Here is a 17,314-nt window from a genome sequence, read left to right as displayed (position 1 = left end):
GCCCATCACCTTTCTCTCTGGGCACACAAGATGGATGTAAAGCTAACACCGTGATCTGGGCCTGGTGTGGAAAGAGGAGGAAAGACTCAGCTCAGCTAGCAGTCACACAAGTATTTCTACTGAAATAGATATCTATCTTTCCTCTGTCTTGCTTTAGGAGTCCTGACACACACTGCACTTCCACCACTCCTACCCAGCCTAGAAACCACACGAACAATCGTGTGAGGTGCAGCCCCATCAACAGTACTCCCTCATCTGAACCAATGAGATGCAATACACGTTCCCTCTGTGAGTCTGGGCACACTGTCCTGCACTGCACACCTTGCTAGCAAACAGTAATGCGAGTGATGGCAATAACAGGGCTGGGATCAGCCCCACGGTACAGAAATGATTGTACCACCACTTGTTAGCATGCTTTACACTTGGCCTAATACCGAGTCCTTTGCACAGCTTTAAAGCAAACATTGTTGACTGCTAAAGCACAATATTCCTACCTGTCACCACATTTCACAAGACATTTTTATGTAAGACAGGTTTTGATACCAAATAGCCATGCACAATTTCTGTCCTTCCACTCATGCAAATGTAAACATGGCTGTATTGCCTTTCACTGTAAGATTTCCTAATTCCTTTCAAATACTAAAAGCCAGAATCCCAATCTTTCTGCCTGTCCCTGCTTCCCCAGTTCAGTAACCAAAAAAACAACTATGTGATTTTTCAAGAGCCACACAACAGCTCAGTAGTAGAGCCACATATAAAATCCTTATTTTCTCCTTTCTGAATCTTAGGTTGTAATTAGAACGGATTCTTGCACTAGCAACTACCTATGCATAGCTTCCTGCTTGTTGAAAATGTTCCTGCTTCAAGACGAGAAGAATTCTTCCTGCCTGGTTCAGGACTAAGATTCAGTTTCAAAACGTTTATCAAAGCAACATTCAGTTCAGTCAGGAGAAGAATGACTTTTTAATGCTATATATGCACCCATGCAGTAAAATCACTGCACAGACAGAAGAACCTAGATAGCCCAGTAAAACAGGATTCTTCATTGCCCAAACAACTTGGTCATTCTCTATTCAGGTTTGTTGGAAAACGACTGAATGCCAGACACAGCCTGTAACAAGGGAACATACAAACAGCCCAGTGCCTCTATTTTCCCAGCTGCTTGGGGACACTTGCACTTTTGCTGCTAGAACTTGAGCTGAGATATATCCAGCTATATATCCTAAGTGATATTCCATTTGTATTTAGGTATTTAAGCGAAGGTCAGCCCACTGCAAGCTGGCACAGAATCAGCTTGCAGCAGTGGCAGGTGAAACATCAGACCTTGTGTTTCCTTCCTAGCTTGGCAGTACTGGGCACATCACTACTCCTCTCTGCCCCAACTTCTCCACTTGAAAAATGGTATTCCTTCATAAACTTGTACAGTTATACTGAAGTATAAAGCTGTAGATTAGAGCTTGGGAGTCATCTCCCTTTTTGGGGAGAAGGTCTGGGTTTGTTTTTTTTCAGCTGGGAGGTCCTGAGGAGAGCCCATGACCTTCCCTCACCAGGAAGCTTTAGTCTTTCTTCTAATCTTTCAGCTCAGCACTAGTACAAACAGTCTCTCTTACCATTTGCATATGGCGTGACCATCTTCTTATTGGTCATCACTCGTGCTGTGGCGTTGTTAACCTACAAGCAAAAAGGGGATGGGGAGGAGAGGGAAGGAAGCAGAGGGCATTAGGGAAAATGATGGACAACTCTGATATCACACACACACACACACACGCGCACGCGCACACATACACACTATACTTTTCTGAGCAAAAAAAATTAGATAACTAATTTTACAAGAATGCAGTTTTAAAATTACTTTTAACAATTGCCATTTAATTTTAAATGTTACAGCTAAACATGGCACTTTAAATTATGCATTAAACAAAAGGCCAACAAGAGTAAAGTGCAGATTCTCAGACACCCTGGCACCCCTTGGTGCATGGTTACCATCAGCTCATCCCTCTGAAGGGCAAAACATTTGGTGCTCACAGCTGCAGCCCAGGACAGGGTAGTGGGGCAGGTGATGCACAAGCTGACTTGTTCCTCAAGCTCACCACTGGATTGGAGCCCACAGATCACAAATGGGTTTGAGGTAGAAAAATGTAAACTGCCCATCAGCTTAAGATCTGAACTGCCATGGTTGGAAATTTTGGGCAAGCCACAAAGTGTCTGGACAGACTGCATTCACTGATTTGCTCCCCACCATATTTAAGTCTTTTTCCAAATTATTTTTTCCCAAATAAAGAGAAGAAATGGATAGCAGTAGAGATGGGTCTTTCAGTGTTGTTTATTGTGCCCTCCACCCTCTTTACAGAGCTCTGCATCGTTCCAAGCGGTTTGATTGCTCAAGCAAGTGGGGTGTTACCACAGAGATGGTGCTGACAAAGAAAAGATGGACCAGTTTGGAAGCCAAGTTACTGCAGCCCTGCGTCAGACAGCCTCAGAGTTCTTGCAAAGAGGGCGAAAGTCTTTATCCACCATCAATAATTTATCAAAACATCTACCAAATGGGAATCCAGGTTAAGAAAAAAATACTATAAGAATAAAAGCTGCTCTGGGCCCTTGAGACTTAAAGAAAGGTGAGCGTATGCAAGGTGGGGAATCTGGAACTACATTTACTCTCGTTTTAGCCCCAAAACAATTGAAACATTTCACATTTAAAAAGAAAGAATGGGAAACAACAATGATGAGACTGAGAGCATGCAGTTAAACACACACAGATAAAAGAAAGAAAAAAAAACACAATTGATTCAGTGGTTGGGGAGGGAGGAGGGAGGAGATAGGGTCTCACAGACAATCATTAAAATGGAGCGAGTGCCTGAAATCAGCTGCTACAGCAAAGTGCAACACAAGCACTTAAAGGAAAAATCGCCAGAACTGATCAGAAACCACCAGTCAGCAAAGAGACCAACAGCTGCATTTAACCGAGTAAACAAATAAACTGGGAAAGGGGGAAAAAAAAAAAAAAAGAAAAAAAAAGGTAGAGGAAAGGAACAGTAACAGCTACAAACAGGTCTCAGAGCGGCAGAAAGAAGGGGCAGGAGAGAGAGAAGAGGAAATGAGTGCATTAATAAAAACCAGCCAAACTGGAGTTCAGTAACTCTGAGTAAGATGTGCAGGGGGAAAATCACCATGAAGTCAGTAATCAAACAGCTCAGACTGCTACAAAACGATATGTACATCCAAAGTCCAGGCGGCATTACTCAACAGCATTGAAAATAAAAGGGGGAGAGGGGGGAAGGAGGTGGGTGGGGACAACAAGTCAAATCACATTTCGTTGTGTTAATGTGAGATGGCAGATGGATTTTTTCTTTCTTAATTTTGTTTTTTTTTGTAATTTTAAGAAAAATTAAAAAAAAAAAGCTTCTTCTCTAGCGCTTTTGTTTCACTTACCGCCAACTCGTACCATCGCCAGCATTGTGTATAGTTACCATGGAAAGAGTGAGTCAAGTGAAGGGCCCTAAACGCTAGACCATCGAAAAGGGAAATAAAAAAAAACAAAAAACAAAAAACAAAACAAAAACAAAAACAAAAAAAGCAAAATATGCAGACATCTTACTCAAAACGGCGGCTTTTGTTTTTTGTATTCATATTCGTTCAAATATTTGTACTCTTTTTTTGTTTGCTTGTTTTCAAGAAAGGGGGAGAGAAGGAAGAGCCAGTTAGCCTTCACCATGGTGGATCACCAAATTGGCCAGCTCTGGGCCGACCCCACATCTACGGCCCCGCTGGCCGTCCAACATCACCCCATCGCACCCATCTAGGGCCCACGTGAGAGCCAGGAGCGTTGCAGTCTAGCTGCCCCCCACCTCCCTGCCCATCATCTCACACTTGTGTGGAGGAGAACTGGCCTCGAGGAAAGAGAGGAGACTGGCTGGCCCCCTGCTCTCTGTGCAGGCACAGAGTCACAAGTCGGACAGTACTCTTTCAGTTAGTGTCGTTCAGGCCTGATAACAGGAGATCGGAGCCTCGCAAACTGAAGCAAAGGAAAAATCAAGACAGCAGAAGGGCAAAAATTTGGAGTGGGTGGGGAAAAAAAAAACTCAATAAAAAAGGAAACAGAAAAGAAGAATACCCAAAACAACGATAAAAATATTTTATAAAGGGGTGTAAAACTTGTATACATTTCAGTGCAGGGAGGTGAAGGACACAGACACAAACACACACGCACACACGAGACTGGGATCCAAATGTGAAATAAGTGAGGCAAGACACAAAAAGAAATCAAAAGAATAAATATAAAGAAGAAATTGAATTACTGAAGACATGCACCTCGATTTTACGGCCCTCTACCACGGTGCCGTGTAATTTCTCCCTGGCCCTGTCTGCATCAGCACTATTCTCGAAAGTTACGAACCCGAATCCCTGCATGCAGCGGGAGAAGGGGGGAAAACATGCACATCGTTATATATTGAAATACTGATCTCTAGGTAAATAGAGAAAAAATATCACAGTATGAAATCGACATCAGCACAACTCAGCAATAACCTCCTAGAGTCACATTGTTGGTTCATGCATGTTTCATAAATGAAAGAAATTAAAATTCAATAAAACAAAAGGAACTGTAATCATAATAAGAATAATAAGAGTAATTAAAAAAAGAAAACATAAAAGCAATTGAGGCCAGACCAAAAAAGAAGTACAAAGTTACTCGAGACAATTTGTTTTGTTTTAAGGGTTTTTTTGTTGTTGCTGTTTTTTTTTTCTTTTTTTTCTTTTTTTTCTTTTTTTTTTTCTTTTCAAAGAACTAAACCTGGCATAGGCAGCAAGTTAGGTCCTGTCCCTGAAAGCAAACGCACACAGTGCTGAGCCCGCTGCCTGCCCCGGGCACAGGACAGGACAGCACAGCACTTCAGTCTCTTGAACATTCACTGCCACCTGAGTTCCTGGCATCGGGAATTCTGCGAAGCTTTGGGCAATTCGAACACTGAACTTTGCTTTTCCCACCTGTAAAATCGAGACATTAATAATCACCTACCTTGGAGAACGGCTGAGAGGAAGGACTGTTTGCAATGCATCCCTTGCAAGCTCTTCAGGGCACAGCTCACGTCTACTTCTAGGCCTATGACTTCCCTAATAATGCATGGGGCCCTGAGAGAAAGGAGGGCTTCTAGGTAGCATCAGGAGAAGAACATCACTCAACGTCATGATTTAGAGCAATTAGCGTTGTTCTAGTTTCCATATTTTCCTACCTGCGCCATGTTGGACCTGCTGAACACCTCAACACAGACCTATTGGTAAAGAGAGGGTTTTTCTGGCTCTTCTGGACTACTGTTCCCTGCTTCAGCGACTGCCACCCATCTTACTTCGCTTTGTTCTAAGCTGGCAACCTCTGTTCCATGGGTGGTGATCTCTACCTAGACACACTACAAAGCTTGTAAAAACAAGCTCAAGGACTACCAATGTGTCACCCCTGATTGTACCAACGATTCAGATTTACCTAGTCTAGGACGGCACATGCAATGCTCCTGTCCCACATGCTCACATGGCCATCAACTCAAGCAGTTGGGTACAAGGGCAGTGGAAAACATGCTCACTTTCTCGGAGGTGAGTGCTCTGACAGTCAAGCAGATCTATGACTAAGGGGATTAGGAATTTAGCTCGTAGGAAACGGTGCCCTACCACAGACAATCAGGAGGAGATAATTTTCATGCCATTGCAGAGAGCAGGGCCAAGCCAAAAACTTGCCTGCGTTTTGCTTTCAGAGTATCTGAAGAACAGGAGGAGAAATGGCTTCTATGGCTTACTGTAAAGCAAATCCCAGTTTAACGCAAAAGCAGGAAGACCAAAGTCTGTATCCAATGCAATGGAAACCCCTGATATTAAGCAGAGCAACGGGTAAGCTGATCAACTGCAAGCTATGCTTTGTCAGGAAAATGGCATGCTAGCCTGGCAGCCCCTCCATGAAGCTCAGGCTCAGGATGCTTGGATACTCAAAAAATACCATCTTGGCTTCTAGGCACTGTTACAACAAGACACAAGCAAGCCATCACCGTAAGTGCTTTTTAAAGGGCTGCACCACACTAGTCTTAAGAAGCTGCCTTGCACATGCTGGCCTTTATCATCCAGAGCTAGGCTTCCAGCACAAAACTGTTACATGTTTGTAAAATGTAATGTAGCCTTTCTTTTTTTTTTTTTTTTTTTTTTTTTCTTTTTCCTCTTTCTGGAACAGCAGTAATAAAAACAAACGAACAAACAAAAAACCAAACTTGGATATCCCAATACTGTCACATTGAAACCAGTAAGAGCTCTCCCTTTTGGGTGCCAAGTCTCTAATCTAAAACTTCAGATAATTTCTTTTCTCCACTTAAAGGAAATAAACGGTTATATAGATAAACTGTTGCCTTTTTCAGAACAACGAATGCTTTCAGTTGCAATGAATTAAAATCAGAGCTACGAGAGATCAGGGCCAATAAATCAGTCCAACCACACGCAACTCTATAAGAGGTTGCAGGGAACTGGGGGGTGGTATAATAACAAAGCTGATTATGAAGGGACAGTGTATTGTATCTGCTTCAAAGAACACTTACAGAGAAAGGGGAGACTGAGAAATAGAGTAACACGTTTCCCTCTGTTCAATGTAATGGGGAAAAAAGCACCTTTAAAAAGGTCTGGGGAGGAGGGGAGGAAAAGACTGCGACAGCAATCTCTATTTCCCTCTTCTCTTTTGACATGAAAATTTTTGTTTGTTCTAGAAAATCCTGCAGAGCCTGAGCACGATTTATGTCTTCTGTGATTCTGTGAACTGAAAGCTGGAGAACAGAGGGAAGGTAATTTTTTAGACATTAGCCTGTGCAGACTAGAACCAAATTAAGACCATTTAAATTCACATTTGTTCTCAATTAATGAAGTCTGTAAGGGACTTCAAAACATTACCATCAAATACGTTTAAAGCGACTTGGAATTTTCAGTATTTTTAGTAAGTTAAATCAAGGTAGGGTACAATCCACATGCAGACTAGATAGGAATAATTAACAACGTGAATTAAAACAGAGTTGATTTGATTCTGAACAACATACCTAATCAACTAGATTTTTTATTATTCGCAGATCAATCCTTAGCTTATGCAACTCTGTTGAAAACCATTTAACATCAATGCTGAATTAACACTTTACATAGTTGACTATGATAGAGTCAATATTTGTGCCCGCTTGGTTAGTCTTCTTAATGCAACTCCTAAGACATTCAACTTTTCATCAGGAAAAATAAGTGAGCCATGCTTGATATTTCTATTATTTCCAAGTTCGAAAATCAGCAATTAAATACACATTTTTGATGCAGGGAAGAAAAATTATACATGTATTTTAAATTCCTTCTCAGAGATGACCTGCAAAGAATAGGGATTAATTTGTACCTAGAAACATATACAACAAAGCATTCTCAGTTTTCCCTCCCAAGGTTGTCTTAACCATAAAGAAAAAAACAAGAACAGGAGGCAGATGACCAATGTTTGCTAGCTCAGATCTACAGCAGGTACTGGTTTGCCCCACGGTACTACGTATGGAGCCAGAGGAAGGGAAGATGCAATCCTGGGTTTTAAAAAAAAAAAAAAAAAAAAAAAAGACGACTTAAAGTTTCTAGATAGAATTTATACATATACCTTGAGTTTAATAAAGCTGTTAAAATAATAAGGCTGATTTTTTCAACATTTCCCCTCCACCAACAAGTGCCGGGAACTTTTCCCAAGCAGAAAATAAATGTAAGCCTCAATGTACTCAGTGGGCACTGAATAAACCCAACAAACATTTTCAGAACTTCTGAGCAATTTGCAGGGCCAGACTAAGCCCCCTTTTACCCAAAGGTTTATTCAAAGGGCCTGAAGAGACCGAGTAACTGCCACCCTTTTAGTCTGGCCTCAGACTCTGCAATAAATAACAAGCAACATGATGAGCAGTGTCAAAATAAATAAATAAATAAATGTATAGAGAGAGTTTTGAACGTTTCCATCTCTGAAGAATGAGAAAGAAAATTTACCATGTAACCGTAAAGGGAGAAATCAAAAGCAGACGGTTCTCCTGGGTGTGGCCAGAACACAGAAATTAAACAAACAAAAAAAACAAAAAAAAAACAAAAAACAAAAAAATAAAACAAAAAAATAAAAATAAAAACAAAGGAAACTAAACAGAGCCCCTTGAAATCCATGCATTGTTAACCCTTCATTTGTCATGGAGTTTAGACAGTCACCTCAGCAGCAGAGTCTTTGCCTTGTACCCCCACAGAGCACGCAGCCAGCAATGGGCTTTGCCTTCCTCTACTGCTGTGCTTGTTTTTGAACAGATTATATATTCCCCCTTCCCCACATACGTAAACCAACTTTTAGGAGCCTGAAGAAATGGCCAAGCGACATAAGTTTAGGCTACCTGTTTCCAAGGCATCTGAGAGCGGAGGAGGGTTTCAGTGTAATCCACCTGAGATGAGCAGGACTGGGATGCACCAGCAGGAGTACAGCCCGAAATTCAGAAGCACACCTTACCTGAGTTACATGCATGCACTTCAAACTGATGAGAGAACCAGTGTAAACCAAAGCTGCCATCACTTCAGCAGCCCTTCCAGTTCCCCATACAACTCCTGAGCGTGTCTTGAAATTAAAGGCCCTCAGAATCTACTTGCACTACCTAGTGAACTAGATGCAGGAATTTATCTAGCTAAAAAGGAGAGAAATGAAAGCTTATCTTCTGCTGGCTCAATATCAAACTCTCACCCTCTCAGATCATTTTTTTATTATGATTTTTAAATCCATTCCCCACATTTTGGCTAATTTAGCAACTCCCTGCCCAATGAAATGAGCACCACCAGGAAGGTGCTCTGTTCCATAGGGGCTTTGTGATATCAGGCCATCAACTTCAACCTTAATTACTCAAACGTAAGTAAACCAGTTCACAGTGTGTGGACCAATTTTAATTCATTCGTTTATGATCAAGGAGTTGAAGGTAGCCATGGTATTACACTGTAATTGAGTAAACTGGGACTAAGGGACAAAGGTCACATCTCACCTCAAGCCACCAGTATTATAAATTTGTTGACCTAAGAAAGTGACACTGGCTGGCATCTTGTATTTAAATCTCTGTGTTAATAACATCTGAATTTCTACCTCAACTGATGACACCTGAACAAAAATTATAAAAATAGAATTAAAATGAAAACACCTCTTGTTACCTCTGTAACAAGAGAGTGTATCTATTTCCTTGGCTGGGAATTAGGTCCAGAATTGCAGTGGCTAACTCAAACCATCTATTTCACTCAAAGAAATAAACATACATGCAAACATACAATCTTTTAGGCAGAATTGTTAAAACCTAAATATCCTTATCTTAGCCTGTAGTTAACAGCAAGCAAAGATTTATGTGTTTCCATACAGCTTTCTGTATGAGTTTCTAGTTAGTACAATGTATTTAAGGATTTTCACCCACTAAACATGTGCATTTCCCTCATGAAGACCAGATGTAAGCAACTATACAAACAATTACTGAAGAAAATACTGCACTTTGACACTTGACTCCTAAACAAGAATTCAGAGACCACTCTCCTTTTTTATCAACTTGTACTTTCCAACTGGAAGGTAATCCTGAAATCTAGGCTTTCAGTCTGCACTAACACGAACTCTTACCATGCAGAAACCTAAAACATGCCCCTTCTTCAGCCAAGGTTTTGTTGTGTGCTTATATGCTCTTGGTATCTGAATGTCATTGAGGGCACATCTCAGAATGCCACCCGGCAGACAGCATCGAGCAGAGAACTGGGATTCCCCTCCCCTGCAGCTTTATGAATGTCATGGGCTTCTCATTTCAAGTGTTACTCGGGCAGACTGCATTAATTCTGCAAATATGTCCATTTGTTCAGTTCAGCACAACAGTGCCAAAATATGTATCTACAGCTCCACAACAAGAGGTGTGGGAATCCCATCCCTCAGTTTCCTCCGGAGGTGTTTTACTCATGGTTCAGTGAAGTGCATGGCGAATTGCAACCATGAGCAGAATGCTATTTCTAGGCATTTATTTATATGGGTCAGAACTAGAACTATAAAGGCACACAGGACAACTGGAGCAAACTGATAGCTTCCTGAAAGCAAGCAAAAAGTAATAAATAAATTGAGGGAAGACTAACGTCATTCTGTCACACAGGCTAAAGAAAGAACTGAATGAAATTCACTGGATGTTTCAAGTTTGTATCTTGTTTCCACGTGCAGCTAAACAGCATCGGTGTGAAGTCTACCCATATAATCCTACTAAATAGACTGAATCCAGGCAGAAATCGAGTTAGGGAACAATCATTCACATTGCTTTCAGAGAAGAATCAGCAAAACTAATTATTAGCTGCCTCCTAGTCTGCCGTGATAAGGAAAGACAACAAATAACACTTCCTAAGCCAAGCACAAGAACCTGAGGCATGAGGTGGCTGTGACGTACACACACTGCTCTTACAAACTTCTTAAATGCACAGAGACCTCAAACACATAGTCTGTCTGGTATGGTTCCCTCAGGCACACCACTACAGCTGTGAAAGAACACTGCCTGGTCATCTCAGATGGATTCAAAAGGCAGATTACCAACTGCAGCTCTCCTCCAGGCCCTCCTGCCTGCCATCACTAGAGCAGGCCCAAGGACAAAGCGCTGCTCAGGCCCATCGTAGCCTGGGTGGGCAGTTTGGGATTCACCTGTACCTTTTAAATATTGACAAAACATATACACAAAACTCTACACCCTTAGGAACCCAGGGAAGGGGAGGGAGCATTGAGAACACAGCACAAGGCAGGCAGCAGGAGCATCTGCTTTCGGATTCCCAAAAGAGAGGAGGAGGAGAAGAAGAGAGAGGTTTCATATCATTAGATTAGAATGGAAACCACAGGGCAGGAAAATGCATTCAGATTTTTTTTTCCTAAGGTGGAGGAAGAACCCAAGAGTGAGTGAGCGGCCTCCAGAAAGATCCGTTTCCTTTGCTTCACCATCAGATCACCAAACTGTTGTTTTTCCATTATTATGTGAATACCAGGTGCTTCGTGCAGCTACACCCCACTCAAACACTGGGGCCTCCCATTTTCATGCTAAGCAGGAATAATCTCACATTCTTTTAAAACACTGATTATTTTAGGTTGAGAAGGATGCAGGGGTACCACAAAATTATTCTTTGGGTGTTTTCTCATTCTGTTCAGATTCTGCCCCATCCCTCACGTTGGCTATCAGTTCTGCAACTGCTTTTTGCTGTAAGATGACCAAAAAAAGCAGTAGAAAACTGCATGGTCGTGGGCTGGAAGAACATCTCTTTGGATCGCTTTATTTTTTTCGCGTGCTTATTAAGGGTTTGGAATAAAATTGGTCAAGGAACTCCTCAGCAACAATTTTTGTTTTAACTGAAAACCAGAAGCCTTGATCTTTAACAACTGCAGAAGAAAATATCTTTCATAGCGATAAATCAAGTCTTCACAGAAAGTCTCCAATGTTAGTGTTGCCTAGAAGGTAAAGGGCAGCAGTGGGTGTTTAATATAGGCCTGTATGGATGGCAAAGCAAGAGTGAAATTCACATGCAGAGAAGAAAACATTGTGCTGGAAAGCACAGGCAGACGAAGATGAGGGATAGAGCTCAGCACTTTGTCAGGCCAGTTATTTTTGTTCTTCCTTTTGCACATACATCCAAAAAAATAGGGATTTTGATAGATGCCAGAGGCTGTTCCCAAAGCCAAATAGAAATGACCAAAATTGAGACTAATTCACAGACAGCTCTGGCCTATAAATATCAGAAGAACAGCAGAGAGCAGAATAAATATTTACAAACTCAGCATAGCTGATTGTTTTGGTAAAGCGTATAGATTTTTATCCCCAAAGGGAAGTAAAGCTCTCTAACTAAGCCATAAAGGCATTTACTCTTTCAGACTGCTTTATTAAAACAACAAAAAGAAATAAGAAATACCATGTTTGGTGGTGGGGTTTTAAGCACAAACTAAACGTGGAAAGGGAAAGAGCCAAATCTCATTTGTTTTGTATGCAGATCAACTGCTTTCTGGTTTCCAGATAACACAGAGACTGAAGAATTTCAGAATGCATCTTGGGGAACACGGGTTGAATTTGCAGAGGGCTCTGAACATGAACAGACCCCAGAAGATATGTTAAAGCAAAGAGGCCACGTTAAGATAGTGAACCTCAAATCCAGGAGACAGACATAAAAGCTCTAAACTGAAACTGCTTAGCTGAATTGCAACTTCAAAATCTCTTGTGTGCATGCACACATGTGCACACACGTGTACGTGGGGAGTAGGGAAGTTTTGTTTTAATTGAAAATGGGAATCTTAGCATTGATTAAGTCAAGCAGAGTATAGACATGCACTGTGCAAGCTTCCCCCATAGAGCTTTGGCAATGCACCTTGCTCCTGACCTGCAAAATTCCCTGCTATTCCAGTGCTGAACCTCCTGGGCAGAGAGAGAATCACATCAATTTGTCATTGTGGTGACACTGGTTACATGATTAGACCAACTGCCAATTAGGACAAAGATCACTGAATCTCTCTGCAACTGACCTGAGCAACATCTGAAATTTCATTTTGAGAGAAATATATTACCACTGGCTGCTCTCAACAAAACCTCCCTCTTAATACATTTTAAGAATGAAGATAGGTGTTCAAGTGCAAATTCAACGGGGAGAGGTCCACAGGGGCAGGACAAGGGGAATTGGGATGCTTTTATTAAGCATCAAATATCTCGAATGAGAAAGGTCAGCTTCTCAGAAATACTGAGCAAGTCTACAGAAGAGAATAAACAAGATCCTTCCACATGTTAGATACTACACTTATTCTAGGGGAATATTTTAATGCAAGGAAGATGTGGTTTCGGGGGGGGGGGAGGGGGCAGAGTGGTCAGTCTTTGTTTCTTTATTATTTATTTTTTATTATTATTATTATTAATATATATATCTTTACTAGCTCCCTTCATATGACACTGATTTAATTTACTCTGCCTTCCCCACAGGGCACCCATTGCCCGGGCAATGAGAAGGGGTTGTTATGAAGGCTCAAGTGACTCCCTGTTTGTTCAAAAGACTGGGAACCTGATCCCTTATTACAGATGGGAGCATCCAGGAGCATTCGTACATGCTGCCCAGAAATGACCATGCTCAGAGTCTGGAGTCAGAGGGAACAGGAGACAGTCCCCAGGATAGCTTTTCCCTTCCCCCATCACACTAATTCCTGGTGATCTCTACAAAGTATATTCTCTAGGCAACAAACTGCCTTTTACTCTGTGCAATCAAAACATGAGAAGCGAGTACAGAAACAGGACTTACCTTGGAGCCGCGCTCATTAAAGATTATCTCTACATCAAGGATTTTGCCAAATTGCTGCAAAGAGACAAGGGGGAAAAAAAAGATTTATTTTTGTCAATCCGTTTCAGGTAACTTTTTGGGGCTGGCTAAACGTAAGAAGGGAGATGAGACTATTTCAATTTCTAGCATATACACAAAGGCATAAAATTGCAGTGATGTGACTGAATTCTTTCAGCTTATGACATGCAGATCCTCTTGGCCACAGACACAAGGTTTTTTCCTCAAAAAAGTCTGAAGAAAGATCTCCAGAAGAGTTTTAGGAATTCCAGCTGTCCGTGCACAGACCAAAACTGAGGAAAACAAGAACTACAAGTTAAAAAGGCTTCCACACTGTGAAACCATATACTGATCACATCCTTTAGCTGGGAACACATTTTAGTGCTGCTACCGAACTGGTCACATTCAAACCAGTTATCTATTTGTAAGGCATTACTACTTCAACAGAGCCCCGCAATACTCCACTAGAAATGCTGTATTTCCAAAGGTTTGTTCTCCAGAAAGACAGGTCCAAGATCTCATTCTCAGGAACACACATATGGAAAAGTCATAATTGGTTTGAAAGCAATGTATATCTCCAGAATTTAAGCATTTTTCCTACCCTGTTTTTCACAAAAGCTTTCAACATCACAGTTTTCCATCTCATCACCTGCAGAAGTTTTAAAGGGTGTAGGAAATGAAAGAACAGACAACAAAAAAAGAAAGGATGGTTCCACAGTTAGAAAAGATGATGAACACCATCTCTAGGGACCATCATCCTTATGTTTTGTCACCATGCAAAGTGATATTTGTCGATTTATTTTATTTTTTTAAATCAACATTTCCATATCAAGTCAAGTGGGTATAATGCTTATTTTTTGAGTGCCCTGCTTGAAAGATTTGTGTCCAGATTTGCAGACGTGGAACATTTGCAACAGTAAGCCATGATGACTAAAGAGAAGCTTTGGATATGTAAAGCAGTAAAAAGCTATTAAGTCCCTTCAATCGTCTTTATGCAAATGAAACTTCCAACAATTTTAGCTATAGTTTCTGTCTGCTTCCATCTTCCATTCTTAAAAAGGAGATAGTTGTATTCTTTTTACAAATGCTGGATCACAGATGTTGTTTTTACTGTTCTATTGTGTAAGGACAATACTTGATCTTCTATTCATCTCCAGAACAATTGAGTGCATAATATCTTATGTTACACAAAGTTTGAATAATGTTAACGTAAACGTGAGCAGCAACTGCATCTTCCTTTAAGCCTCAACATCTCAACAGCTAGGCTTGATCCATGCTGGATCCTCTTTTGACCACTGCTGTGCCAATCACAGCTAAAATACATTTTCTATTTCTATCCCATGCTTGGTGTGGGCTTGTCTATAAAGGAGATTAGCCATTGATTGCTTTTTGTTGTCTTTGTTACTTGGGCACTGCCATGAAAGAAATCAGTCACGACTGCTTTCCTGATAAACTACAAGTGTTTCAGACAGGCTGAACCAATCTGACAGCTTACGGCTGCCAAAGGGCTGCTCCTGCTCCTTCATCCTTCCTGCCTGGCCTCACCAGCTTCCAAGAGCTGGCCCTAGTTCTCATTTTCACTCATACATCATGTGATACAGCCCCCCAATTCCACAAGAGAGTAGCCCAACAAATGGAATGAGTAACATATTTTTGACAGTTTACTGGTCAGAACTGATTCAAAGGGTCATGGGAGTGTAAAGGCTTTGAGAAGCAAGAGAGAACGGAAAGCTGAATGTTCAGCCCAAGAGTGGGATCCGTCCCTGCCAGATCAGCTCAGCTGTCTAGCCTTGCCACACACGCTGAAACAGCCGGGCTCTTGATAAATGCAAATGCCAAAATTATTTTCAGAAACTTCAAAGCCATCAAAAATCACCGGTTTCTTCTTCATTAGAGTTGTCTTAAAAGAGAACAAACTGTGCAGCTTCTGGTGCACAATTACGCTTTGCCATCTTCCCCTTTCTCCACACCCAGCTGGGCCTGGATACTTGGGTATTGCTGCCAGAGCTGCTTGCCAGCCCCAATCGGCCAAGCTCATTGCTCAGAGTTTCCACACCAGCAGGAAACCTTGTCTTGTGCATTTAATTCCTAAGGACTGGCAAAAAGCTGGAGGTAACGCTGAATGTAAGTGAAGCCTACAGTGGGCTATGGCCACCTCACCACTTTTCCACCCAAGTTGTGTCTGATGAAGCAAGAGGGAAGAAACTAGCATGGACAACAGCAGCTAATTGCTGTACTGAGGCTTGCTAGAGAGGTTTCGTGCTCTGTGAAATTCCTTGGAAGAAAGCAGTGAGGCTGTGAGGCAGCAGGCCGTGTGCTGGGCTATCCAAGACTCTGCTGCAGCCGTTGCCACAGCTGCTCTGGCAGCTCCAAATATCGCAGCTCTTGTCCTTACTGCTGCAACGGTTACAGCAGGTCCAGGACTGGAGGCTTTCATTTTTTGGTTGCGTGCCAGAATTTTCCTGGAGAATGAAAGCAGGAAAAAAGAACTAGTTCATTTTAACAGTTTATATCTCCTTCAAAGCTGAATCTAATTTAGTGGAACATAAAAAGGCACTTTGTTCTCTGATGGTGCTTCCCCTACCAGTGTCAACAACCTACTGCAAACAATGGAAGTTTTAAGAGCTCCTTTGCAAAAGGTTACCAATTCTGTACAGATAAGCCAGACCATCTAAAAACAATGATCAACACCAAATGCCCCCGTATTAATTTTTTAAAATCGTGCATACAGGCATGTTTGTGTTTTACAGCAGACAGTGGCTCTAGCCAAATAAAACAAGACCCGTGCTTATGTCATCCATGATGGGGACTAACCCTCTAATCTCTGACCTTGAAGGCATGAATCACTGCGCTCACAGACCTGATTCTTTCACTCAACTATTACCATGAATGTCTATTTACAACCCAGCAGAACAGCAGTGGAAAAAAAATTCTGAGCCTCTAAAGAAAGCACAATAAAACTACACATATCAAACATTCTTCATCGTGACTTCAACAGCTTATTATGTGACTGAGAGACCAGCACATCACCCTGCTACACATCAGGTCACAAGAAGCCTCCTCCATGAACTGGCTGTGTGTCAGATATATAAGTACATATCTCAACCATATGTCAGGTATGCACATACGTACACACACACTTTCAATCATGCTATGGCACAGGACTCTCAGAATCTTGTTGTGTCTTAGTCCTCCGCTCCCTAAAGTGATTTTGCACATGTATTCAGTTGTTTTTTAGGAAAGCAGGTAAATTAGAATCATCTTTTCTACAATGGCAGCAAGGGCTGTTGGAGATTACAGTTTTAAGGGGTATTAACAGACAACAGCTATGAACAGAACCTAATTTTCTTGCTTGAAGTTGATGCACCTCATAAAGCAAGGGCATTGTGAGAGGAGGAGCACGCATGCTGTGTGTTTCTTTCTACCCAGATGACACGAAGGCAGCAGATTTTTCCAGCAGAGGCCATAACTACATTACATATAATAAATTTGAGAGATCTGGCACCAGAGAGCTTTTGCCTTCCAAGGCACTGACAGTTTGGTAGGGCCCCTCCTGCGGGCTCTGTTCCAGCTGGCCCTACCTCCTCTGCCTGTCTATAGCTTTCAGAAACCAGCTCCAAAATGTGCCAGACAAATAACTTAACCCTACAGAAGCCAACAAAAGGGATTATAAGGTGAATTCTCTGTAAGTTATAGAACAATCAAAAGGTAACATAAGCCACTATCTGACAACCTCCAACTGCTACAACAGATTCTTCTATGCCCAAGCAGCTATGTAATTCACTGAGAGATGAGTGCAATAAAGTAACTAAACCCAGAAGATACCCAACAGTCCATTTTCAGTGAAGGTCTAAATTTCACTAGAAGTTCAACATCACCAAGAAACCAATTGCTTATGCAGGAAATAATTTCAGGTCCTCAAGCCTGAGGTGCACAAGCAAGAGCATTTTGTATGTAGGAGGGGTCCCAGCTG

General features: G+C 41.6%; 1 protein-coding gene across 27 annotated transcripts in view; it reads right to left on the bottom strand.

Moving 5' to 3' along the window:
* RBFOX2 (RNA binding fox-1 homolog 2) overlaps positions 1 to 17,314 on the bottom strand; it is a 162,837-nt gene that overhangs the window by 23,025 nt on the left and 122,498 nt on the right. For 24 of the 27 annotated variants that reach the window (XR_014884209.1, XR_014884218.1, XR_014884219.1 and 21 more), the window contains 3 exons: positions 13,306 to 13,359; positions 4,309 to 4,401; positions 1,611 to 1,671 (listed from right to left, as the gene is read on the bottom strand). Coding sequence is in view for 22 of the 27 variants with exons in the window: in XM_085227325.1 (XP_085083451.1) it covers positions 1,611 to 1,671; positions 4,309 to 4,401; positions 13,306 to 13,359 (208 nt within the window). In the remaining 5 variants the exon portion in view is untranslated. The remainder of the gene's footprint in view (positions 1 to 1,610; positions 1,672 to 4,308; positions 4,402 to 13,305; positions 13,360 to 17,314) is intronic. The other 3 variants (XM_085227206.1, XM_085227250.1, XM_085227239.1) reach the window with 1 other exon arrangement.

Source organism: Meleagris gallopavo, chromosome 1, assembly GCF_905368555.1.
Source record: "Meleagris gallopavo chromosome 1, MGAL_WU_HG_1.1, whole genome shotgun sequence".
Classification (NCBI taxonomy): Eukaryota; Metazoa; Chordata; class Aves; order Galliformes; family Phasianidae; genus Meleagris; species Meleagris gallopavo.
Note: the sequence above shows the minus strand (reverse complement) of the source record. Positions and strands in the feature narration are given on the sequence as shown.